The 24,964-nt window shown below is 43.5% G+C and overlaps 1 protein-coding gene across 1 annotated transcript in view; it reads right to left on the bottom strand.

The window, feature by feature from the left end:
• Window positions 1-805: 805 nt before the first annotated feature.
• BRWD3 (bromodomain and WD repeat domain containing 3) overlaps window positions 806-24,964 on the bottom strand; it is a 74,423-nt gene continuing 50,264 nt past the window's right edge. Inside the window, exons 23-39 of the mRNA XM_035132474.3 lie at window positions 22,235-22,412; window positions 22,019-22,135; window positions 19,861-19,968; window positions 18,774-18,898; window positions 17,765-17,847; window positions 17,420-17,531; window positions 15,067-15,128; window positions 14,786-14,941; window positions 12,091-12,211; window positions 11,292-11,417; window positions 10,711-10,846; window positions 9,807-9,953; window positions 8,697-8,849; window positions 6,801-6,970; window positions 5,896-5,990; window positions 4,507-4,662; window positions 806-2,070 (exon numbers count right to left, since the gene is read on the bottom strand). Of these exons, the coding sequence (XP_034988365.1) occupies window positions 1,304-2,070; window positions 4,507-4,662; window positions 5,896-5,990; window positions 6,801-6,970; window positions 8,697-8,849; window positions 9,807-9,953; window positions 10,711-10,846; window positions 11,292-11,417; window positions 12,091-12,211; window positions 14,786-14,941; window positions 15,067-15,128; window positions 17,420-17,531; window positions 17,765-17,847; window positions 18,774-18,898; window positions 19,861-19,968; window positions 22,019-22,135; window positions 22,235-22,412 (2,812 nt within the window). The 3' untranslated portion in view covers window positions 806-1,303. The remainder of the gene's footprint in view (window positions 2,071-4,506; window positions 4,663-5,895; window positions 5,991-6,800; window positions 6,971-8,696; window positions 8,850-9,806; window positions 9,954-10,710; window positions 10,847-11,291; window positions 11,418-12,090; window positions 12,212-14,785; window positions 14,942-15,066; window positions 15,129-17,419; window positions 17,532-17,764; window positions 17,848-18,773; window positions 18,899-19,860; window positions 19,969-22,018; window positions 22,136-22,234; window positions 22,413-24,964) is intronic.

The raw sequence follows: 24,964 nt of genomic DNA, 5'->3' as shown, positions 1-24,964 counted from the left end.
GCATTTGTGGGGCTGTGTCCACTTCAACAGAAGGAGCTGATTAGCATGCACACAAAAAAGTGAGTCTATCATGCCCTTCCACCAAAGTGAATAGGGACGCCCAGGGGGGGGGGGGGAGAGGGAAGGAGCTCAGTGGCTTGGAACTCCTTTGCCAATTAGCAATCTCTTAATCAAGGGTGTATGATTCCCCACCCTGGGAAGATTCAGAAGGTTGTCCATACTAAGTCGGCAAAGTTACTAAAGCATAAATAAGTTATGTTATAGTTGCAGGAATCAAATTAAAACATGTAAAGCATCGTGAGTATGATTGTCAGGTTGAAACCTGACAAATGGCTATTTTGTCATTTAATGACGGACTGTGCTAATGCCACGCGACCTACAGCAACCCCATAAATGAAGAAAAGGAAATGAATTCTCTCTGTAATGTTTCTATTATTTGCAAGTCTGGAGGCAGCTAAGCTACTAGAAAAACAGTGGCTGCGAAGGAGAGAAAATATCAATGCTGATGTTAACACCTTATTGGCAGTCTCAATTAATGCTATAACAATATGAGGGCATCAGAATGAATATAGAAGCAAGTTAACTTTTGTATTTGGCACCTGTGTGTCTATTCATAGTTCTCAAGTATCTCATTGTATATTATTATTAATGCATGCATCTGTTAATGCATGTCAAACGTTTGCTACGTATTTACAAGGCACCAAGCCCCACCCACCCCTTTCTCCCTCTCATTTTTAAAACATGAATTAAGAACCAACAAGAAAAGCATACCGAGATACCAAAGTATGAACATACTTCATGAAAGTTTGGCTTGGAAAGATTGAAATTATTCATATTATATGCACAATAGAGAAACTGTAAACATTTTATAGCTGCCTTTAAGATCGGTGAATTGTGCAAAAGTTATTACTGAATGTAAGGAATTCATGGCAGACAATTCAAAATCTCTGTAAGAAGGTGCTGTTTCTATAATGCACAAAACACACAAAACCAAAAAAAGAAAAACAAGGGGAGACATCAAAATCATGATTCCATTGCCACAGTCCTCCTGTGACAAACTCAAAGTGTAGTGTGGGAAAGTATTTCTGCAGATATAGAATGAATGGGCAAGGCTTCTTTTGGCCAAGAACATGTGGCAATCAGAAGTCTTTGAACATACATATGGGCAAAATGGAAAAAGCACCACAGAAAAATGTGAGCAGAGTCCCCACACAATTTGCGTTGTAGATTTTCTGGCAAAAATCCCTGCAGTAGAAGGCCTTAGATCGTCAAACACCATTGTTCACTTCCAGTTTCCCATTTGTCAATAATTCCATCCCATGAGATGGCTGACCCTGGCCTTTTCTGTCATTTTCCGCACCCTGCCTGACCTGGAAGTACCAAGGTTCAGGGGATCCTCAGTGTGCACAAAAGTGTCATTGTCTGAATCGTCATTATATAAAACGGTTCGCCTGCCCTCATTCCTAGTTTTAATCCGAGGTGGCCTGCTGAACCGCCCACCAAATGTGTTCTCGCTGAAGCGTCCCCCCAAAAGATTCTCAAATTCATCATCGGCAATTCGTGGGCGCTTGGCTCTGGAGGCTCCTCTGGAGGCTCCTCTCCCTCTCCCTCTTCTTCCTCCCCTGCCTCCTCTTCTTCCTCTGCCACAGCCTCTTCCCCTCCGGCTGCCTCGCCCCCCTCTGCTCCACCTACCCCATCGGCCCCATCTCCCTCTCTTTCCTGTCCCTCTACCCTGCCAATTTCTCTGCCCACTGGAGATGTTCCTTCGGATTTTTCTTTTCGGTTTCACTTGCACAGATTTGCTGTAATCATGGTCTCCATCTATGTAGTCCTGATCTGTTCTAGAGCTTGATTCAGAGTCAGAATCAGAGCCACATCCGCTTTCAGAACTTGAGCTTGATCGTGAATCTCCACTTTCTGAGGAGGATAAACCTGGCTTTTCTTTTTCTTCTCTCTTCTTCTTTTCACCAATGGGTTCATCCTCTTCTGATGCACTTGAGAGCTTCCGCTTGACTGTTGCTCGGGGCTCTCTCCCATCACCATTTGTCAGGGGCTTATCAGAAGGCTGATCTACAGAAATTCAAACAAATGTATTTGTCAATGATGCTGCTACAGAGCTAGATCTCAGTTTCCTGGAGAAAACAAAATATTTTTACTCATAGAACAAGCAGTCTTGTTTCAAAATTTCCCTGCCTACCAAGCTGAAAGTGGATTGTTCATTACACCTGCTCAAAAGCAAGCAATTTTAAACTGAAGCAAAGAGTTGGTTTTTAAACAAATACATGATTAAGTGCATTGCTGAATCAAGAGGCAGACACCTACCCATGAGATGCCCATGAGATTGGTACTGGGCCTCTGCAAGGCTGAGCCCACCACCCAGCAGATCACAAGGATAATGCAATGCTAGGGATGCCTCTGAGCCACAGTCGCAACAACAACAACCAATTTATTTATACCCCATCTTTTTCCCTGACAGGGACTCAAAGTGAGTTACAAAGAACAACCTCCTGCTTCTCCTCCTTTTTATCCTTGATTATGCCTGGCCTACATCCCCCGAAGGCCTTCATTTTGTAACCAATAACTAAACGTACGTTTGCTACATGACACCTATCCAATGGACCTTGGAACTGCCCACCATTTTCCTAAGCCAGTCTGTCAGGTATCTCCTACCAGTCCTCTTCAGATGTAAAAGGGCTACTTGAGAGACATGTGAGATACCTGACAACTGACGCTTATTGGTCAGAAGGAGTCAGGGGTCACTTGCCCAGGAGAGGGGAGAGAGACTTTATAAGGTTGAGTTTCACTTGCAGCTTGTTCCCTCCACTGTCAGGGATTTGGCTAGACTTGCTATGAAGATGGATTTTTAAGTAAATTAGAACCATTGTATTGTAGTGGCTAGTCTAGGATTAGTTTAGTTTGAAATCCACGGTACTCTGGCCTATCTTGTATTCTGTTTAACCTTCTGCTCGCTTTTCCTCTATCATTTCTTCATAACAAAGTTTTATAATTTGACCCCCAAAGTGTGTGTGATTGCCAAACCTCAGGGTTTCAGGATCCCCATGTGCCTAGATTCTTGAAATTCATGCCACTTGATGTTTAGGACTGGAGTTGTTAGTAACCAGCCTACTCTTCTGAGGTCAGAGAGTATGAGGGCTGCCTTTAGACTCAGAGCCACTCAGAAGGAAAGTTTGCAAAGTAATTGCTCTAGTGCATCCCAGATCCCCTCCCATCTGGACTGTTGAAGTAAGTGGGCGGGTGGTGGCAGCAGTTACTAGTAGCACTGCAGGGCTATTGTGTTGCAGTTGGGCAATGAAGGGGGTGTGAGAAGCTTCTATTCGCCTTCCCACCCTTCACCACACCCTAAACATGTGTGCTAGCTAATCAGTTTGTGGAAACCAGGAAAATGACATCTCTGCAAAGAGAGGATTAAAATAAAAAAGCTCAAAATTGCACAGCTGTTACAGACCACAAACCTTTCTAATGGTTTATTAGAGTAAGCACGGAACCAATCCACTACCCTGAACTAGCCCCCACCTGCCTGCCTGCCTACTTTACAACCATCAGACAATGGTGGCCCTGGCTGTCAGCCCCTTCTCCTTTATCTCAGCATTGTCTTGTAGAACTCAGCAGAGAGAAGAAGGATGGGGACAACTATAATTAACTGAGTCCACTTGTTATTGGCTCTGGCTCCACCTACTGCTGGCCTCCCTGCCAGCAGTCCCATTAAGCACAACCACCACTGTATTGATGTTAAAAATACCACACTTTGGGAGCTAGCCCATTAGGAATGTGCTCCCTCCCAGAGAGAACTCTGCCACATTGTTGCCCTGTGACTAGAAAAGGGAGAGGCACAGGGTGAATAGGCACACAATCTAACAGTACATTTGCTTCACAAAACACAAGAATCAGAATCACCCTGTAACCAAATAAAACCCTAGACCAGTGGTTTTCAAACAGTGTGCCATGGCATCCTGGGATGCCTTAAATAATTGTCAGAGGTGCCACAGGCAACACTGGCCTCTGCCCCTCTTTCCTTCCCTTCCTCTTCTGATGCCCTCTCACATCTCTGCTTCCCAAAGGCTTGCACAGCTGTTTGTCTCAGCAGCCCTGACTACAAGTTCCCCAGGTGAATGGTGCCTCTGGGGCTGGCCAGGGGGTCCTTCCCAGGCCCCTGTGAAGCAGTGGGAGGAGGTACCTCTCTTGGGAGTGGGAAGCTCAGAGACTAGAGGGGGCAGCAGCTATGGCTGCCCATAAGAGTTCCAAGGAGAGGGGAGAAGAAAGAGGCTGAGGGAACCCTCCACAAGCGAGGGGTGAGGGGCTGCCAGCTCTGCAGGCAAGGGGTGACATAACTGGGCCCCACAGAAATAATGTAGCTGGTCAAGGGAGCTGTGGACCCAAAAAGGTTGAAAACCTCTGACCTAGACACACACACCCAAAAGCAAGGGAGAGGGAGAGGGAGAGGGATATGTATATAGAGAGAGAATCTTTATTCCTCCAACTTCCCACCTTGTGTAACTGGTGTGGATTTATTTCTAACTAGCCTATTTTTCCCTGGTTCAGCATCATTTCCACTATGATTTTGGGTGTTCGAGCCAGATGAAGAAGGATGAGTGTCCATCTCTTCAGTAGCAACAGCAGAGCCAGCTGGTTCCTCAGTAGTATCTGAAAATTTAAACATGATGTCACAAGTTTCTCAATGGATGGAAAACATTAATGAAATTGAAAGTAGAAGCATTGCATTCATTTGCTTTAGTGGCATGTGAGTGTGTAGGCCTCAAATCCTTGATGACAGAGTGCATTCAGTGAAATTTCTTTGAGTTATGATCGCACTGCTTAGTGCAAAGTTCACTGGAGGTCACAGAAGATTGATTCCTTAAGACACCAGGCTTTTACTGATAGGAGTCGATTACTGACTTAGGAGAGGCTTCTGGCACACTAACACATTTCTCTAATGTAGGGGTGGGAAACTCGTGACTCTTCAGAATTTGTTTCACTCTCATCACCCCTAGGCAGCAAGGCCCAATGGTCATATGCATGAATTTACAAACATACGGTAAATATACACTTTCCAAATCCCTTAGTGGGGGGGGGGAGGAGGGAGAGAATCACATACATTTGGAATGAAAGAAGCAAAGATGGCAGTTGGACAGAAATGGGCAGTAACAGATATTGTGACTTGGTACGTGCTGTTTCATCTACATATTTTTGCATGTACAGGTGAAACTTGGAAAATTAGAGTATCGTCGAAAAGTGCATTTATTTCAGTAACGCAACTTAAAAGGTGAAACCAATATATGAGATAGATGCATGATATGCAAAGCAAGATATGTCAAGCCTTTATTTGTTGTAATTGTAATTATTTGTCATTAGGCGGGTAAATTATAAATGGAATGGAATGAAATGTAGTAGCGATGTTTATTTTTGTATTATTGTAACTATTTGTTTATTACTGTGGAATTTCCAAAAGAAAACATTTGTAAAAATTAAAATAAAAAATAATAAGTTGCATTACTGAAATAAATGCACTTTTCGACGATATTCTAATTTTCCGAGTTTCACCTGTAGGAAAACTATGAACATTCTTGAGGATGCTGAGGGCAGAACAGACTGGAGAAGAGATCTAGCACTCTGTGGCAAAGGGCAAAGTATGCAGTATAATTTGGGGGGGGGTGTATCAGCATCAAAGGAACATAAAGGGCAGAATGCTTTCCTCAGTGATTTAAAGATCAATTATAGCGTATGGGCAGGATGGTGTATCCTCTCTGTCTGCCTAGGCCCCTGGGGCTCAACTGGTACAGGCAAAAGCAAAGGGTCCTTATGGTGAAAGCAAGGTGGAAAAGTGGAGTGCAGAAGCGGAAAAGGCAATGGAAGGTTATTGCTTCGAAGTTCACTTACCATGAGATGAAACTGAAGAATTAGTCCTAGTTGAAGGCAGTGAGGTATTCAGGTTTGTTTTAGGCTGCATCGGTTGCTTTTGTTTTCCTTTGGGGCTATAAGCATGACAAAAAACAGCTATGCATTATTCTTAACAATGACCTCTGTGAAGTCTGAAAGGTCAGTTATGTCTACGTTGTGTCTTTCATTGCAACTCAGCATGCTTATAATTATATTGCATTTCCCCCACGAAAATCTGCTTTCACCCATTTTGTTGTGGTACATAAATTGCTGCACAGGCTGGATGTTGAGGCAGGGTGGACGGCAGTGGCATAAAACAAATGTACTACCAAATTTTTATTTATTTAAAACATTTTTTTATAGAATTGTAGAGTTGGAAAGGACCATGAGGGTCATCTAGTCCAACCCTCTGCAATGCAGGAATCTCAACTAGATCATACAGGACAGATGGCCATCCAACCCCCGCTTAAAACCCTCCAAGGAAGGACAGTCAGAGAGTTATGTTCCACTGTCGAACAGCTCTTACTGTCAAGAAAGTTCTTCCTGATGTTTAGTCAAAATTCCTTTCTTGTAACCTAAATCCCACCGCCCTCCCAGGGAAGTTTACACAACTTTTGAAATGCATGAAAATATAATTACAAGGCATGAACAGCGGTTAAAAATGTTACAGAGTGCAGCATGGCTTGTCCAAATGCAGACATGAATAAATGTGTCGTCAGAGGGTTTATTTATTTTAAAGGCCAAGGTGATGGGGCTTTATGTATCTCCCTGGGGAGGAGGTTCCAAAAGTATGGGGCTACTACTCAGAAAGCTGTATGCCTAGTAGTCCACACACAGTCCAGTAAACTCTCATTAAATGCACATCAATGTGTGATCATACATTTAGCAAGTATCAGAATTGTTACCTGGGTGACCTGCTGCTAGAGGAAGAACTGCTGCTGCTCCGCAGTTGTTTCTGGTACCGTAGCCGTGGCTTTCGCCTCTTCTGATATTGCACTGCTGACTTGTATTCAGAAATTATAGTTTTAATATGATTTTCAAATAAGGCAGATAGTCGGAGTGTCATACTGTAGATCTGGTAGGGGAGGAAAAGAGGGGCAGAATGATCACACCTGAGGGTGAATGTCTGTGCAGAAGACTAGCATGATTTAGGCTGAGGAGACCTGGATTCAAATCCCTGCTCAGTAACAAAGCTTGCTGGGTCTCTGGGCCAGTCACTACCTGTCAAAACGGGAGTCACAAAGCACCCCCAGCCTCCTTGGAGGGTGGAAATGATTAAAAAAATCAGTTGCTTTGTAGAGATGGCCATCTATTTTACAAAGTTAAGCAAAACCCCTGTGAATTTAACATAGAGGAGCAATTCTTTAACATAGAGGGTCAGCAATTCTTCAACATTCAACATGAGATGAAGAGTGATGTTTGGAGAGGCAGGCTGTGCAGCTGCTAAAAGTGAGGGGTACCAATAGCACTGCCGCTTGTCCAGCCAGTCCCTGCTCTCAGAGTTTCAGGATAGTTGGAGAAGCTCAGAACTTTCATACTCTGCAGCATAAACCTTGGGATTCCCAACCAAGGAGATGAATGTGTATTGGATATGGCACGATGGCGCATTTATAAGATAGTTGGCAGAGTCAGCCAAGTCTATCTGTTGGCAGTGCAGGGGACAAGTAGGAACATCTTTTCCACTGATACCATACATGCTCGGAGGCAGCTGCTTATTGGACAGTTACTATGAAACACATTCACACGATTACACACACAGCTTGAATCTAGAGTCTCTAGTAATCTTCCTTACATATACTGTATTAAAATATTATTATTAATAATAATCTGCCCTTTAATCTGAAGTTTCAGCAAGGTACACAATGTTTCATTAAAATACAACATAGCAAATACAATGTAAAACCTATAAAACTGATGACCCTCAAAAAAGCAGCAATCCAGCAGCGGATATACTTAAAACTAAGCATAAGAAATTCATATTGCATGTGGTTATTATGGTAAGAATGCTTTGTGCAAAACAACAAAGAACAGATCAAACATAAAATGAAGAAGAGTGGCAATGCACCTTGTTAAATTATGCTGTTACAGCTAAATGAACTGACAAAGCAAAGAGAAACAAAGCAACTATTTTAACTATGCATAAACCTTTTATTCGCCTATCGTGCGAAAAAACATAGGAAGCTACCTTGTAGCATATCAGGCTATTGGTTCATCTAACTGGCAATTCCCTCTTCCCTAGGCCCAGGCAGAGAAGTATTTCCCAGCCCTGCTATCCAATATCCTCATTGCGTCAAAGTGTGTTGGAGACTAAACCTGGAACAGACTGCATACTAAGCATGTGCTCAACCACTGAATTATGAACCAAACCATCCCTGGGTCTACTCAGGCTGCTGTCCGAGGACTACTGGGGTTACCGATGGCCCCAAAATTATGCACAAGCCACCAGAGAAGAAAGACCAAGGAATTTGCCTGGTACCCAAGTCAGCTTGTTTGTCAAACTAGATGATTGTTTCCTATACCGGTTGAGGGAGTTGGGTCTGTTTAGCCTGGGTAAGAGGAAACTGAGAGGATATGATGGTCATCTTCAGATATCTCAAAGATTGTAACATGGAAGCCTGTTTTCTCCTTCTCCAAAGGCTTGGACTCTCACCATGTGCATACTATCATGTGACCTGCATTAGAAGCCCATCAGGGCAACAGTCTTTAGTAAAGGCTTGTATTTTGGGACTATTATACTTTATTTGCATGTGTCAGGCTGGAGGCTTGCAGTCATAGGCACCACCACCACTTCTACATCTTACCCTTGATTTCTTATTAGGAGTGTATGCTTTGGAGTTGCAGAATATCAGACGAACATCTTTGTAGAACTCAAGGGGGTTCATGTAATTTCCTACTTCCAAAGTTTCTTTCACAGTGCTGAAGTCCATTGGAGTGTCCACTATATCACGATAATCCTACAAGCAACATTTTACATGTGTTAAGTGAGTAATATTGCCACATTACAGTGATATGGTTAGATATTGCACTTATTGAAGAATGGCTGCTTTCAAAGTTACGGTATTTCACAAAAACCAGCTATAAAACTTTTAACATTCTACAGACAATAAAACTTAAGGGATGGATGCACATTCAAAAGGCAGATTGCTTCAAGGCATGCATTCTCACTGTGATGATTTCTGAGGTGGAACTATTCTGAAGATACTACAAAGAAATAATCATGGAGTGAATGCATTTGCCGCTAGTCCATCTGCCAAATTTCACAGTGCTCTACAAGCAGGAAAGGAGAAAAGAGAAATATTGCATGGGGGAGGGGAAAGGAAATATTTTTACTATGTGGAATGTCCTTATGGGATATTACAGGAACTGATTTTTTTTATAAAAAAAACACCTAGAGATTTTAGTGCTAAAACTGGCAAAATTGAAATAGCAAACACAAGTACATCAGAGCTTTCCAAACTTTTCATGTTGGTGACATGCTTTTTAGACATGCATCATTTTGTGACACAGTAATTCAGTTTTACTAGCAAACCAGAGGTTAAACGGGAGGACTGCAGGGAGTGCTCACGTTACACCTACACACTGCAGCCAACACACTAACGTGTCACGACACACAGTTTGGAAAGCTCTGTAGTACATAGTCATACTTCAAATTAAGTAAGGGGCAGGACTGTTTATTTTACTGTGCAAGCTGTACAAGCACAGCTTCCAGAAGAAATACAGGATTCAGATACTAAGAACCTCAGGTTCTTTTCTTTTTTGTTTTTTTAAAAGCAAGCAATCACAGAGCTGGACATATGTGAGTAACGCCTAAGAAAACTGTGAATACCAAGAACATATGGAGGGCAGGGTTCCAGCACTTCACACAATTCTTTACTCCCCCTTTCTGAACAAAAGAAATGAAAGCAACTTACAGGGTAAGAAAAGAGATCAACAGGTTGTCGGAATGGCTCAGAATCTTCACGTTCGTAGATGAGGCTTAATAGCTGTTTGCACTTATCTTTCCAGGCATCAGCACGTGGCTTGGAAGGCTGCTTTTTTATCTGCTGCTTTATCTGAACCTTTTAAAAGGGGAACAACAGTAACGTATGTTTTATGACAAAATTCTCCCTCCATCTTGTTTAATTTATACCGATTCAGTTCCAGTTTGACAGAGGCAGGTGAAAGGTAACTCATTAGTGATTCATTCTGTATTGACAGATATATAGTTTTAAACTCTACATATAACTGGCTCTTTACAAACTGGCTGAAGAAGGGTGCTGTCAGATGCAGGTCAGTAGGAAAGACACAAGGCTCCATTGTCAGTGAAATTAACTCTTCATTTAAGGAAACGAACATGCCACTCAGCCTAGTGGTCTCAGCAACATTTCCCAGCAGGTCTTGCCCCTATGGAACAGTTGCCAGGACTAAAGGTCCCTGCCTTCCACCCTTTCTATAGCTCCTCCTCGCCCAGATGTTTCCCAAGCAGTCTCAAACTACGCCTGCACACTTCTGGTATCTGTTCTGCCCTCCTCATTCTGCACATTCTTGCAGACCAGGGGAAGGGGAGCTGGTCACAGCAGGTGAGGGAGAGTCCTTGGATGTTTTCAGCAGACCCTTGACCCCACCCCGCTTCAGCCTCCGAGTCTGAACTGCTCCGTCACCGGCTCTTCCTGCTCACTCTGTTGCCCCTTCAGCATTCAACCCTTCCTCTTCCTCTGACCTCCCCTCGGTATCCCTCCACTAGTTCCCTGGCTCTGATCCTTCCTTCCCCTTGGAGGTTCTCCACTACTCCTCATCAGCCAGCCAGTCCCTGACAGGTAACTAAGCAGCACTCACAGTTCTTTTCCCAGATGAGGTTCCTGGACCATCTGAATCAGCATACGTTTCTGTCACCTCTTCTTCATTTGCACTACTCAGGTCTTCGGCTTTCACTTTGTTATACATCTCCAGAATATCTGTGCAACTCTGATCCCTAAAGGGTAATATGATTATCAGCACTGGGGCCAACAGAGAGCTATGGACTTCTGGGACTGTAAAAGCAACATCATCCTTGCCCAGACGGATTAAAAATTAAGGGCTGATTTGTGTGTAATTGGCATACCATGCTCGCTGAACCAGCATGCCAGATACTATGCAACACCACTTTGAGTTTATAGCAGATGGTCAAATCATGTGGGAAGCAGGGCTTCTTCATGAAAAATTCCCATGGAGTCTGTCTCCATGGTCGGCAGGACAAAAGTGAAGGAAGAGGTGATGACAAAAGAAATTATTTGGTAGCATAAAGAAAGGGATGTGCAACACAGATGCACACAATGCAACTGCAACAGTTCAGGAAACACCTTGCTGATCAGAGAAGTTTTAGGGAAAGTATTTGGAAACTGTGGAAATGGTAGTTGGCAAGAAAAGTGACAGCTCACCCAATGTAGTGAAGTAAGACATCTGTTACTATTTTGGCTGCTTTAACTATAGGACTATCGGGCTCATTGAAAGTCCTAGCGTTATGTTCAATATATCGTACCTCCCACATTAGTGCTGATATTCTCCTGAAAAAGGAAGAGAACAAATTAATAAAATTAATAAAAACAAATTAATAAAAAAAGAAATATGTGCCATGCTCATCCTGTAACCTAAAACCATTTTTACAAAGCCTGCATGTGCTTTTCATAAACAATGAGTATAACTGTCATTAAAGGGAAGAAGAAAAATAAATATCTATGAAATCAGAACTGGGGGTTGGCAGGAGGCAGGGACTCTTGTGCTTGTTACCAATTGCTGAGTCAATCCAAGGCAATTAGAGGAGCAACTGTTCACTATTTTACTACTATAAATGTTGACACATTGAGATGAACCCAGCATGAGACTGTTGAACCTCTGTTATGGCTGCAACTCTCTGAAGTACCAATCTGGCAGAAGAACAAAATACAAGAAGCAGGGAAAACATCAACAATTCTTAAGAGCCAGGAAATAAAATCATGAGTGATTGGGAAACAGGGCAAAACTCACACATCCTGGCCTACATCAGAAAAATAGTTAACGGGAGAATCTTAGATGCTGCATGTAAGGTACAACTCTCCTGCAGCATTTTCCTGATTAAGCGGAGCGGGGGGGGGGTCACTAATGCTACAGCAGATACATTTTAGCAAAAGTTAGCAACTTTTTTTTTTTTAGACAAGAGATACTAAACAATAGACAGTGGACAGAAATAATCAATCTGACCTGTAAAATCTGTTTTCAAGTCTTCTCCTTATTGTGGTGAGGTCAGTTGGGTAAGCAACAACAGTGCAATATAGAGGATAGGCACTAAGGTCCACTGGGACAGCAAAAGGGTTGGATATATCTTTTAAAAAAAGGTAGCAAAGAAAGCTGATTAAAGTCTACAAGCTCTGCCGGAAGTCAAATGGTGAAACTTAGAAGCTTAATTTTAAAATGACAGGCATATATAATAATAATAATCTTATTTATACCCCGCCCTCCCCAGTCAAAGCCAGGCTCAGAGAGGCTGACATCAATAAAATTACAATAAAACGTAAGAGAGAAAAAAAACAATTGATTAAAATGCGGATTAAAATGCAATTTAGATTTAAAATTTTTTTTTAATGCAGCCTCATTTTAAAATGGCCCAAATCAAAACATAAGGGAGGAAAAACATAGTGGTCAGACTGAGTCCAGCCCAAAGGCCAGGCGGAACAGCTCCGTCTTGCAGGCCCTGCGGAAAGATGTCATTCATATATGTGTGTGTGTGTGCTTTTTTAAAAACAACAACAACAACAACACCTGCCCAATAAGGTAATAAGATGATCAGCATAGTACTTAAAATTATTGTCGTCCTAACCACAGTATCACTTGAACAGCAGTGATGTCATGGAAAGTTCACAACCTTACAAACTGACAGCAACAGAATGTGTGCAAGAGCACGAGATGAAACCTGTAATGGATGCCTGATTAGAATGATACAGTGGTACCTTGGTTTAAGAACAGTCCTGTTTATGAACGATTCAGTTTACAAACTCCGCAAAACCAGAAGTAGTGTCTCGATTTGCAAACTTTACCTCGGTCTAAGAATGGAATCCGAACGGTGGAAGGGCACCAGCAGTGGGAGGCCTCATTAGGGAAAGTGTGCCTCAGTTTAAGAACAGTTTTGGTTTAAGAACAGACTTCTGGAACGGATTAAGTTCATAAACCGAGGTACAACTGTATATAATCAGGAAGAAGCGTCCATGGTTAGGTAGGGAGCGAGCATGGAAAAAGACAGAGACGTGCATGTTGGACAGAAAGAATCGGCTAGGGCAGTGAAATGAAAAGCAGGGACCTCGGGGAAGCATGGTGGATGGGGCAGAGGCCTAAGGTAAAGAGAGACCAAAGAAGCAAAAATGGATGTTGGCGGGGGCAGAGAAGAAAAACTCTGCATGGAGCATTAAATAAATTATTATTAATAATTGTTTACCGCCACCTGCCCTTCACCAGAAGGCCCCACAGTGGGTCACAACAATTTAAAATCCACTATTAAAATAGCTAAAACTAATTAGTCACAAGAGTAGGGTGGGCTCTGAAAACACATTATCTTAGGTGTCAAAGGCTAGGGGAGTGGTGTCTTCAGCATTTACTGAAAGCTGTACAGTGAAGAAGCCCGAGACTTCTCTGGCTTCTTATACAGCAAAGGGGCCACCACAGAGAACGCCCTGAAAAACAGTATTGCAGTTGCCCAAAGAGAGCCCTGGGAAACAAAGAAGCAGTGGTGCCAAAGTGCATGGGGTTGCGATGGGGACATGAATTTGAACTAAACAGGTAATAGAGATCTTCAGACACAAGTTCAGTTTGCTAGTATATCTGCTGCTGCACTTAAAAGCTGTATGCAAAGCAGTCAAACTAGTGTGCGTCTGTTGTAAGGTCCTTAATACCAAATACAGTGGTGCCTCACTAGACAAATTTAATTCGTTCTAGGACTCAATATGTCCTACGAAAAATTTGTCTAGCGAGTCGCGGTTTCCCATAGGAATGCACTGAAACTTAAACAATGCGTTCCTAAGGGCTCCGGGGGACTGGTGGCGGCATGGGACGGGGCTTCAGAGAAGGTCTCCGAAGCCCCGTCCGATGCCGGCTGTGTGCGAGGCGGCGGCGGGGAGAAGTGCTTCTCCCCGCCGCCGCCTCGCCTGCCTTCCCCGGCATGGAACGCGGCTTCGGAGGTCTCCGAAGCTGCGTCCAATGCCGGTTGTGCGCGGCGAGGCGGCGGGGGGAGAAGCTCTTCTCCCTGCCGCCGCCACCTCCCGCCTGCCTTCCCCGGCATGGGACACGGCTTCGGATGTTTCCGAAGCCGCGTCCCATTCCGACTGTGCGTGGCGAGGCGGCGGAGGGGGGAGAAGCGCTTCTCCCCGCCGCCGCCTTGCCTGCTCTCCCCCCACCCTGCCTGTCACACAGCGGGGATCGGACAGGCGGGGGGGGGTGCCATAGAAAATGTCGTCGTCTTGCGAGGCAACCTCCGATCGCAAAACCTATTCGTATAGCGAAAAATTCGTCTAACGGCATTCGTCTAGTGAGGCACCACTGTAAATGTTTACATACTTCCTTCTGGATTTTTGTTTACGCAAATCCTGGTTTCATATCAGCGACATGCCAGGAATCACTGTTATCAACATAATTTTTCCACTCCAGCTGGTGATTGCAAGAGTTCTGAAACTAAGAATAGTCCCTGCTCCCAATACCTTGTCCTCTTGTGTTATGTCTTTTAGTTTGAAAGCGTGAGGGCAAGAACTGTCTTATCATTGACATCTGCAAGCCACTCCAGGAGCATTCTTTAACTGAAGAGTGAGATAAGAATGCCTTAAAATAAGTAAACAGATATGCTAAGGGTGTTGCCATCTGTGTTTGTTGGTCCCTGGCATCATCTCCAAGTCTTCTTTCGAGGCCCACATACCTAAGGATAGAAGTTGATCAATACCACGAAGAACCCGCACACATTCTTCATCTCGCGAATGGGATCCCCATTCACCTTCCTGTGGTTTGTACAGCAAAGATGCCAGCTCCTCTGTTGTCACGGGAACGCCAGCCCCAACCTCCTCCGGATAAGCAGCTACAAAAAACCAGGGTCGGGGGGAGGGAGACAGACACAGAAAGACATACCCATTAGAGCCTCTGCCATTGTGCTTATTCACAAATTATTGATACCCAATGAAGGGGATGGGGGAACATATTTACTTCCTTCTGGAATTGGCTCCATGTCCCAGGGGCTCATCTTTTCTCTTTCATTATTGTCCCAGCTGTTAGAACAAAAATTGTATTTAAAGACATGAAACATACACAGATCTAGTGAAGAACAGTAGCAGTGGCCAGACAGCAGGGCCTCCATGACCAATTTCAGTGCCCAGAAATATTCATATGGGTGGAATGGAAGCAATCATTCAAGTAACTAGTATGAAGCTGATAAGGCATTTATTTCAACATTTTATCATACTGTGACTACTTGTGAAGTGACTGAAAGCTGCATCCAACCACGTGTTGCACGCAGCATTCAGCCATAAAGAGAATTAATTCTAAACCAATCACACAATGGTGTGTTATCAAGTGTTGCGACAAGATATAGTCTACATTTTTATTTTAAAGCATTGCTATTTTTTGCTTGAGAAGTCTCCAAGTAGTTTTATCAAAAACAAGCAACTGAATACTAATCCAAGTGAAACAACAAAAAACATTAAGTTTTAAATTCACACATATACAGACTACATCAATAAAAAGTTCTTTTTAAGTACTGTACAGTCATACCTCTAGGTACGAATGCTGTGGGTTGCGTGCAACAGGGGTTACGAACGCGCCAAACCCAGAAGTAACAGAATGGGTTACTTCCGGGTTTGGCGGTTCACAGATGCGCAAAAAAGCGTCAAATGACGACTTGTGCATGTGCAGAAGCACCGAATTGCGACCCGTGCGTGTGCAGAAGCACAGGTGCGGTTTGCGTACTGCTCATGTTGCAAATGGGGCTCTGGAACGCATCCTGTTCGCAACCAGAGGTACCAATGTATATAAAAGGTAAAGGACCCCTGACAGTTAAGTCTAGTCGCGAATGACTCTGGGGTTGCGCACTCATCTCGCTTTACTGGCTGAGGGAGCTGACGTTTGTCTGTCCACAGACAGTTTTTCCGGGTCATGCGGCCAGCATGACTAAGCCGCTTCTGGCGAAACCAGAGCACTGCACGGAAATGCCGTTTACCTTCCAGCCGGAGCGGTACCTATTTATCTACCTGCACTTTGACGTGCTTCTGAACTGCTAGGTGGGCAGGAGCTGGGACCGAACAACGGGAGATCACCCTGTCACGGGGATTTGAACCGCTGACCTTCTGATCAGCAAGCTCAAGGCTCAGTGGTTTACACCACGGCGCCAACCGGGTCCCTGTATATTCCTGCGTATAAGACTACTTTTTAACCCAGGAAAATCATCTCAAAATTTGGGGGTCGTTTTATATGCCGGGTCGTATTTCTTATACAGCGAGTGTATCCCAAACTCTATATTTTAACTGGAAAAGTTGGGAGTCGTCTTATATGCCCAGTCGTCTTCTACGCCGGAATATACGGTACACACACAAAACAGCAGAAGCATAAATGTCTTTAAATGTCTTGCAAAATAAAGAAGTCCAAAAGTGGATTACATTGGTGCCTCCAAAGCCTAAGGTTAATGGAACCACCACTAAAAAGGCCCCATCTGTGATTGACAAAGTAGAAGCCACTTGGAGAAAAGCTTCCAAAGGAAATTGCATGCTAAGAGGGGAGAAGTCCAGAAGCTACAAATTACCACCACCCTATAGTTATAGCATAATGATGTAAGAGGTTGCCTTATACCTGGGCCAGACAGCCCCAGATTGGCCCAAATCATCCCACCTAGAGCAACCCATGGCTATTGAAGGGAAGAGTGGTTAGGCACCAGGGAAGGAGGAGAGGCAGGCAGCCTCTGCCTCACTGCCATATATAACAAGCAAAAGCTTTGGGCTGTTTATCCCAAGGTGGCTCTTTGCACTAATGGAAACTATTTTTGCTCATGCAGTTAATGGAACCCAATTTTTGTCAACCCATCTCAATACCTCCTGTGCCATATCCCACACTTCCCCAGGAGGTCTCCCAACCCTTAAGAGCAGGTTTTTGGTGATATGGAAGGCTGTAGGAGGTAGAAGAGATGAGGAAAAACTAGGTGCCCCACCCTGTGTAAACTGGACACAACCTATTGCTTTTTTGTAAGCACTGTAGCTGACTGCTAAGTAGTTGCTAAGCGGTATAATGCTGCTGGCTCTTTGCTGTTGAGATATAATGTTTTGTCTTGTTTTGTTGCTGTTAAGTGTGTATTATGATTTTATGTTGCTAGCTGCCTTGTGGATCCTTATGGTTCAAGAGACAGGTACAGATACTGTATGTACATCATGATATCAATCAATGAGCATGTTTGCTTAATTCACTTAGAAATACAGGTTACAGAACTCAGCTTTTCTTGCAGCAGACTTTTAAAAAATGCATCAAAGTACACACAGCCCAAAGGGAACTGTACAGCCCAAATAGTCATTCTTACTGAACACTGTAGCACTGGAAGGAACTATCAGGATAATCGGACTGGAATGGTTGTTGACTCTCTACCGTTCCAAACCACCATGCATCATCTATTATGCTGCGGAATCTATCTCCTGCAACAGAAAAAAGTTGGAATGAGCCAAGTGACATATGCAGAAAAGCACAAAAATGCTTATAGTGGTGTGCATTTTTAAGAGTGTTGTTTCTTTTTTCAATTTTTCTCATTAAAATATATACACTGCAATTAAAATATAGTGATTTACAAAATGTAAAAGATTACATCAAATAACAAACAAAAACTAAAATCAGAAAACATTTCATATGTTAAAATGGAGCTAGCACTCACCAATCTGCCAGTTCCTTTCTTTGGCTTCATTGTAAAACTGATGCAGCACAAGGAAATCAATAACATCTGGCATATCATGGTACCTGTGAAACAGAAGTGGAATAGCTCTTCAGAAGGAGGTAGTACAACCACAAACACAGCTTGAAGGTAATTATGATACTGATTCATATGTGTACTAGCAACTTTGTATTAATGTAACATTTTTATATGAAACAGTATTTTGGCAGCATTTTGTTTAAGTTGTCTGTTGCTGCTTCAGTTTTTTGTACATAGCTTAGAGATATTTTTAATATATTAAGCAGTACAGAAATTAAATAATCCATCCATCCATCAATCAAAGAAGCCAGGCTAAATATCGCAGGGTGATGGTGCACATTTTCCACCTTTTTGATAACATTTAAATCAGGGTCCCCAGACTACGGCCCCGGGGGCCAGATGCGGCCCAATTAGCCTGCCAATCCGGCCCGCGACGATCCCCGCCACCCGCCGCCCGCTCTTATGGCGCGCAGCGCGGCAGCGCTCTTCCGGGTTGGGAAAAAAGCGCCGAAAATCCTTTGTGCGCATGCGTATGGGCCTCTCCCGACCCGGAAGAAGTCATTTCTGGTGCACTTCCGGGTCGGGGGAGGCCCACGCGCATGCGCACAACGGATTTTCGGCGCTTTTCCCACCCTGGAAGCGCGCCGCCACGCCAGTAAGCGCCCGTGCGCACTCCCCCGCCCGCCGGCCCGCACAGGCGCGCGCTCCCCCGCCCTCCGGCCCACCGCGCGATCGGCGCGGTGGGAACCGGCCCAAACGCCGGTAAGTCTGGGGACCCCTGATTTAAATCATGTTCTGTGCTTCCCTGCCATGTGATCAAATACATTGTCCACATCTTGATGGCACAGGAAAATGCTCAAAGTGATGAGCATGCTTCTTTTCCTAAACATTATTAGGGAGACAAGCTTTTGGGGGGGTGGGGTGGGGAATGTGAGTTGGTGATGGACAAGCGCCCATTTAACCAGCCACTTACTTAATGGAAAATGATTCACCAGTCATTTTGCCTGAGGTTGGATAAAGAAAGGCAAGCTTCAAGCAGCAAAGTGTAGGTGGTCCAACTTCATACTTAATTCCCACAATCTTCACGAATTCTTGTTCCTGTTTGTCAAAACAGCACTAGAGGTCAAAGCTTAGTTGTGCGTGTACATTTTATTTGAAGCACATAGACAAAAGGGGGTTGTTTTAAACAAGTGTGAATTCCCAAATTGAGCACAAAAAACAAGCCCCCCCCCAATGTCGCCACTTTTCATTTTATATTGACCCGTTTTTTATTCTGCATTAACCCATACATTCATGTCCACATTCTCACATGTACAGTGGTACCTCGACTTACGAATTTAATCTGTTCTGAACGGACCTTCGTAAGTCGAAAAAATCCTAAGTAGAAGCCTATGGGGGGGAATCGTAAGTGGAAAAAATCCTATTCGCACGGCATCCAAAATGGCAGACAAAGCTCCGTTCGTAACTCGAAACATCGAGGTACCACTATATGTTTATAACCTATCGCCTCCACACATCCATACTCCCTGTTACTACTTTGCATGTGTGTTGGTGGGATGGAGGGGAGAAGCTCAAGAATATGACGGCGGGGAGAAATTCAAGTTCACAAATGCAGGTGTGCGGTTTCTGATAATGCCCTCTACACAATGTGAAGTTGAATGTGAACTCCAAGCCAAGCCCCAAACTCCTGGATATCTGCTCTCTGCTTGTGACACAGCGTAATCTACACCAGGTGATTTAATCAGATAGATGCTTCTGCACAGGATTATTTTGCATCAAGTCTCCTCAAGTCTCTGTTGTTGGCAGAGTCTGTGACTCAGACAGGTAGAGTATATGATGTGCACATGGGAGATCCCAGGTTCAATCTCTGGCATCTCCAGGTAAGGTTGATTCCTTCCCCAAACCTTGGAGAGCTACTGTTGATTTGTGTAAGGCAAATCAATGCTCTAATTTTAATTAGTCAATGCTCTAATTTGGTATTAGGCAGGTTCACTGGGGTTCACTGGGTTTATTCAACCCAGTGATAAAAGACAACAATATAACTCTGAAGCTCCCCTTACCCTGAGTTCCATTTTATTCCATGGTTGTTTCTGCATGTTTACACTGTAGATCTTTGCCTTTCGAACTGCACGCACATAAGCTTCATGCCCTTGCCTAAAATAGATTACCTGAAAGGAAGAAAATTAAATGACACTCTGATTCACATACACCAAGCCTCAGCTTTCAGAACTTATCCTTAATTTGGAAATAAATATCCCAAAGTAAATAAATAATGATCTGCTTGGTTGATCCCAAACATGCATCATTTGTACATGCCGGGAGACACAATGGAACAGAAGAGCCCTCAAAGATGCAGAAAGATCAATGTATTAAGGTTCAATGTACGTATTTCAAGAAACAGGACTTCTGACTCTTCGGGGATTGCAAAAACAATCTTCTGTGCTACCTGACAGAGCAGACTTTGCCAACCTGATGTGGAAATTCCAGTAATTTTAAACTTGTCTTATTAAAACAATGTGTATAAAACTGTATTAAAATGAATTTTTAAAGATTTTTTAAAATAATTATTCCCAAGAGGTCTGAAGCATTTCTTCTGGGGATTATAGGGGCAGAGGTTCCAAAGGAAATAGTTACCGTATGTTGTTTATGTATGCTCCTACCGCAGCCAAAATCTTGTATGTGCAGAAATGGAAAGAAGAAGTCCCAATGAAAGAAGACTGGGCTTTAAAGTAAGGGGCTATGTAGAGATGGTGAAGTTGACAGCAAATATAAGAGATCAAAAAGATGAGAACTTTTGTCAAACTGTGGAGGTTCTTTTCAGGCTATCTGAGAATAAACCATAGCCAACTGAAATCACAAGCAGGATTTGAATAATAGGCAAGGGAAGGAGAATAAATAAATGACTGCAATATAAGTTATAATACAATAGAAAATAAATAGCAGCAGCTAAAGGCATACAGCAGGTACTGTACTGTATGGACAGACTGATGGGAAGTCAAAATGTAAGAAATTATTATATTGAAAGTGAATTTGTCAGCAGGGAAACTAATATAATTATTTTAAAAGATATATAATAAAATGAAATAAATTGCATAAAACAATAGCCAAGTACTTGCTGTTATCTTATATAGGCCTGAGCGTAACAGAAAAGTTAAAAAGTGAAGTGGCAAGGAGATGAGACAAGACAAGGTGGCTGGCTGAATCTAAGCAGAGAAGTATGAGGAAGACACCTTCCGTCAGCCCCAGTGCTTTGTCCTTGTTGGGAGCTGATCGATTGGTCTGACGAGGTTCATGAAGCTCCTTTTGCACGTCAACTTACTACAGCTGAAATAAAGAAGTTCATTGCCGAACTCATGCAAGTTCCACTGTGGCCCTGTCATGCTCAGTCTATGGAGAGGTGTGTGCAACAAGTCACAGAGGCAGCAGGCAGGGTTTATATACATGAGAGATGTGAGGGCTACATCAGAGGCCAAGTAGCAAGTTGGCAGCTCATGTCCAAGAACAAAGCAAAGCAAGACCTCATGAAACTTGTTTAAGTTTCTTATAAACTGATGTCATTCTTTTCTAACATTGCTTTATGTTGTACGCTTAGTAGGATATGCTTTATGCAGAAAAACTAAAAAATTTATAGCATTATCTGACATTTTCAGAAGGCAGAATTAAAATTAAGTTTTTTTTTCTAAAAGCAGTTTCTGTGCTACTGAATCAAATGGAGATTCGCCCAGCTAAATGTTGTCCAATCACAAAAAAAATATTAGCAGATTTTAATTCCTCACACCCCAAATTATATACAGTGGTACCTTGGTTTTTGAACATAATCCGTTCCGGAAGTGCATACTAGTTCTGAAATGTTTGAAAACTGAAAACGGAAAGCTGAAAGCCGAAGCCACAAACCCAGCCAGATGGGCAGGGTATAAATAATAATTTATTATTATTATTATTATTATTATCATTATCATCGTCATCAAAGTGGAAGCCTCAATATGGAAAACTCAAAACAGAAACTGCGTTTCCTGTTCAACTTCCGAGGCACGCTGGAAAACCAAGGCATTTACTTCTGGGTTTTCGGCATTCGAGTTCCGAAACGTTCGACTACGGAGGCGTTCGAAAACCGAGGTACCACTGTATTTAAGACACCTCACTGAAGATATTTTCAAAAATTAGGTTTCAACCCCTAAAATGACATGCCCTACTCCAGTTAAATGAACAAATAGCTACCTCATCCCCCATTTGTGGAACGAAGGGGGAACGCCGCGGTATGGTATCCAGTATCCAATGTGGAGCAAACCATTCTTCAGTGGGTTCACCATCCATCGAAAGCCGCCCACTAGGTTTCTTAAAACAAAAACATTACAGAGTTTAAACACAAGTAACTGATTTACCTTTCCCAAAAGGGGAGGGGGAGTGAAATTTTATTTAGTAAAGCCTATAGACCTTTTTCCTTGTCTGTTTGGGTTTTTTGCGTTTTTCTTCCTGTCCCTTCATATTTTTCATATTTTCATCTTCAGAACTGCTACACATTTTGCGAGTTGCCTGTCTCGTTTGTCTTTTCGGAGGCTGAAGGTTTATTCCGGCATCTGCAGTCCAGTCAGAATATTCACTGGATGAATCACTGAAAGATTCACACAACAAAATTCTTAGAAAACCCATTTTGTTCCTGGTGGGACATATTTTTAGGGCCACAAAGGGAAGATCAGAGCTTGTTGGTTGGGGGTGGGGAGGTGGAATTACTGATTACAGTGGTACCTCAGTTTACAAACTCAATTGGTTCCGGAAGTCTGTACTTAACCTGAAGTGAACTTGCCCATTGAAAGTAATGGAAAGTGGATTAATCCGTTCCAGACAGTCCATGGAGTACTTAAACTGAAGCGTACTTAACCTGAAGTGAACTTTCCCATTGAGAGTAATGGAAAGTGGATTAATCTATTCCAGACGGGTCCACGGAGTACTCAACCTGAAGCATACTTAACCCGAGGTATGAGTGTAATTGGTTCTGGAAGTCCGTACTTAACCTGAAGCGTACTTAACCTGAAGTGAACTTTCCCATTGAAAGTAATGGAAAGTGGATTAATCCATTCCAAACAGGTCCGTGGAGTACTTAAACTGAAAATACTCAAACCGAAGCGTACTTAAACAGAGGTATGACTGTATACTGGATGAAAAACAAAAGGAAATAAAAACCCAACAACAGCCAAGTTAGGGTTTAGAATATATATAAACTAATACTATATTTCACAAATACCTTTCAAATTAATATATACCTATTTTTATAACCACCAAAATATAAAAGGAAGAAACTGATGTAGCTCTAGAGCACGGGTGTCAAACACAAGGCCCGGGGGCCAAATCCGGCCCGCCAGACCTCGTCATGTGGCCCGCCGAGCGCCCCAGCCAGCGGGACCCAGCAGCGGGACCTTGCTGCTGAAGTGCCGCGCCGACAAAGCGCCGACAAAGAGCTGGGGTCGGGGGGGGGTAGAAAGGCGGCCGGAGCAGCGCCGCACGGAGAGTCCCGAGCCTCTGGGACGCAGCAGTGCTCTGTAGCACTTTGAATCCTCCTCCTGCCACGGCTCGGCGCCTGGAAACGGCTGCTGCTGCTGCTGCTGCTGAAGCACAAACAAAGCACCCAGCAGCGCCGCGTGGAGGAGGAGGAGGATTCAAAGTGCTACAGAGCACTGCTGCGTCCCAGAGGCTCGGGACTCTCCGCACGGTGCTGCCGGGCACCGACCCAGCAAGCCTCCTCCTCTTGCCTCACCTCCTCCTCCTCCTGCCGCGGCTCAGCCTCACGAACGTGCAACTCTGAGGCTTTACGCACTTCTCCTAAAACGGACACCCACTGCCTCACGCTGCACAGGAAATGCTTTTTGCCCCTGGGTCCCTTCACACACTTTTCTGGCGCTGAATCAAGGCGGCGACCCCCCCCTTCCCTTTCTTTCTTCCTCTCTCTCGTTCTTATTCTTTCTTTCCCTCTCCTTCCTTCCTTCTTTATCTCTGTCTTCTCTCCCTCTTTCTTTTTCTTTCCTTCTTTATTCCTTCTTTCCTACTCTTCTTTCTCTCACATCTTTCCTTCCTCTCTCCCTCCTGCTCCCTCTTTTCTTTCTTTCTTTCTTCCTTACTTCCTTCCGTCCTTCCCAACTTTCTTCCTCTCCCTCATTCTTATTCTTTCTTTCCCTCTACTTCCTTCCTTCTTTCTCCCTTTCCGTCTTCTCTCCCTCTTTCTTTTTCTTTCCTTCTTTATTCTCTTCCTTATTTCCTACTCTTCTTTCTCTCCCCTCTTTCCTTCCTCCCTTCCTCCCGCCCCTCCCCTCCCTCTCCCTCTCCCTCTCCTCAGAAACATAGGATGCTGCTTTATACTTCTGGCCCTTAAACCCTGGAACCAGGAGAGCAGCTCCAGTGAGTCAACCTCAGCCAGTCCCTTTGGTGAAGGGTGGTGGCTCACTGGCAGAACATCTGTCCTGCATGCAGAAGGACCCCAGCATCTCCAGGTACTAGTAGCTCTGCAAAGGTCCTGCATGAAACCCTAGCGAGCCTCCACCACCCAGTGCAGTTACCAAAAATCATTTTTCAATAAATTGTACAATAATTGTACATTTGAATATCTACTTGCCATTATTCTGACTATGTTTCTGCTTTCAGAGCTAGTTATTACTTACATTATTACAAAAAACAGTAATAATTGATTGCAGTGACAATAATTTATGATAATAAAGAGTGGACACATAGTCCTACAGATACAACCGGCCCTTTGAGGGTGACCAAACTGCTGATGCGGCCTCCGATGAATTTGAGTTTGACACCCCTGCTCTAGAGTATATGAAATCATTTGTAAATGGTGAACTCCATACGAAAGCAAACATAAAATCCTTCATTCATGACTAATATCAAAAGTGGTTTTATCAGGAACTAAGTATCATGAATACATTTGCACATGTCTGCCTGGCAGATCTACTGATATTAAAGGCCTATTCAATTTCTCAATGAGAGAAAAAGTAGTGTTTAATGAGTGCTGCCACTCTTCCTTCTTCCCAAACCATGGAAGACCCTCAACTCTATCTGTGCCACGTAGCATTGAGAAGAGAAATGGGGAGGACAGCAAATCCACCTCCAAATCTCTACCTAGCAGCGCTACTGTCCATGAGGCCTTTGAGCTTCATCAAGATAGAAAGG

Source organism: Zootoca vivipara, chromosome Z2 (genome assembly GCF_965207765.1).
Source record: "Zootoca vivipara chromosome Z2, rZooViv2.hap1.1, whole genome shotgun sequence".
Taxonomy (NCBI): domain Eukaryota; kingdom Metazoa; phylum Chordata; class Lepidosauria; order Squamata; family Lacertidae; genus Zootoca; species Zootoca vivipara.
This window is presented reverse-complemented; position numbering and strand designations above follow the sequence as displayed.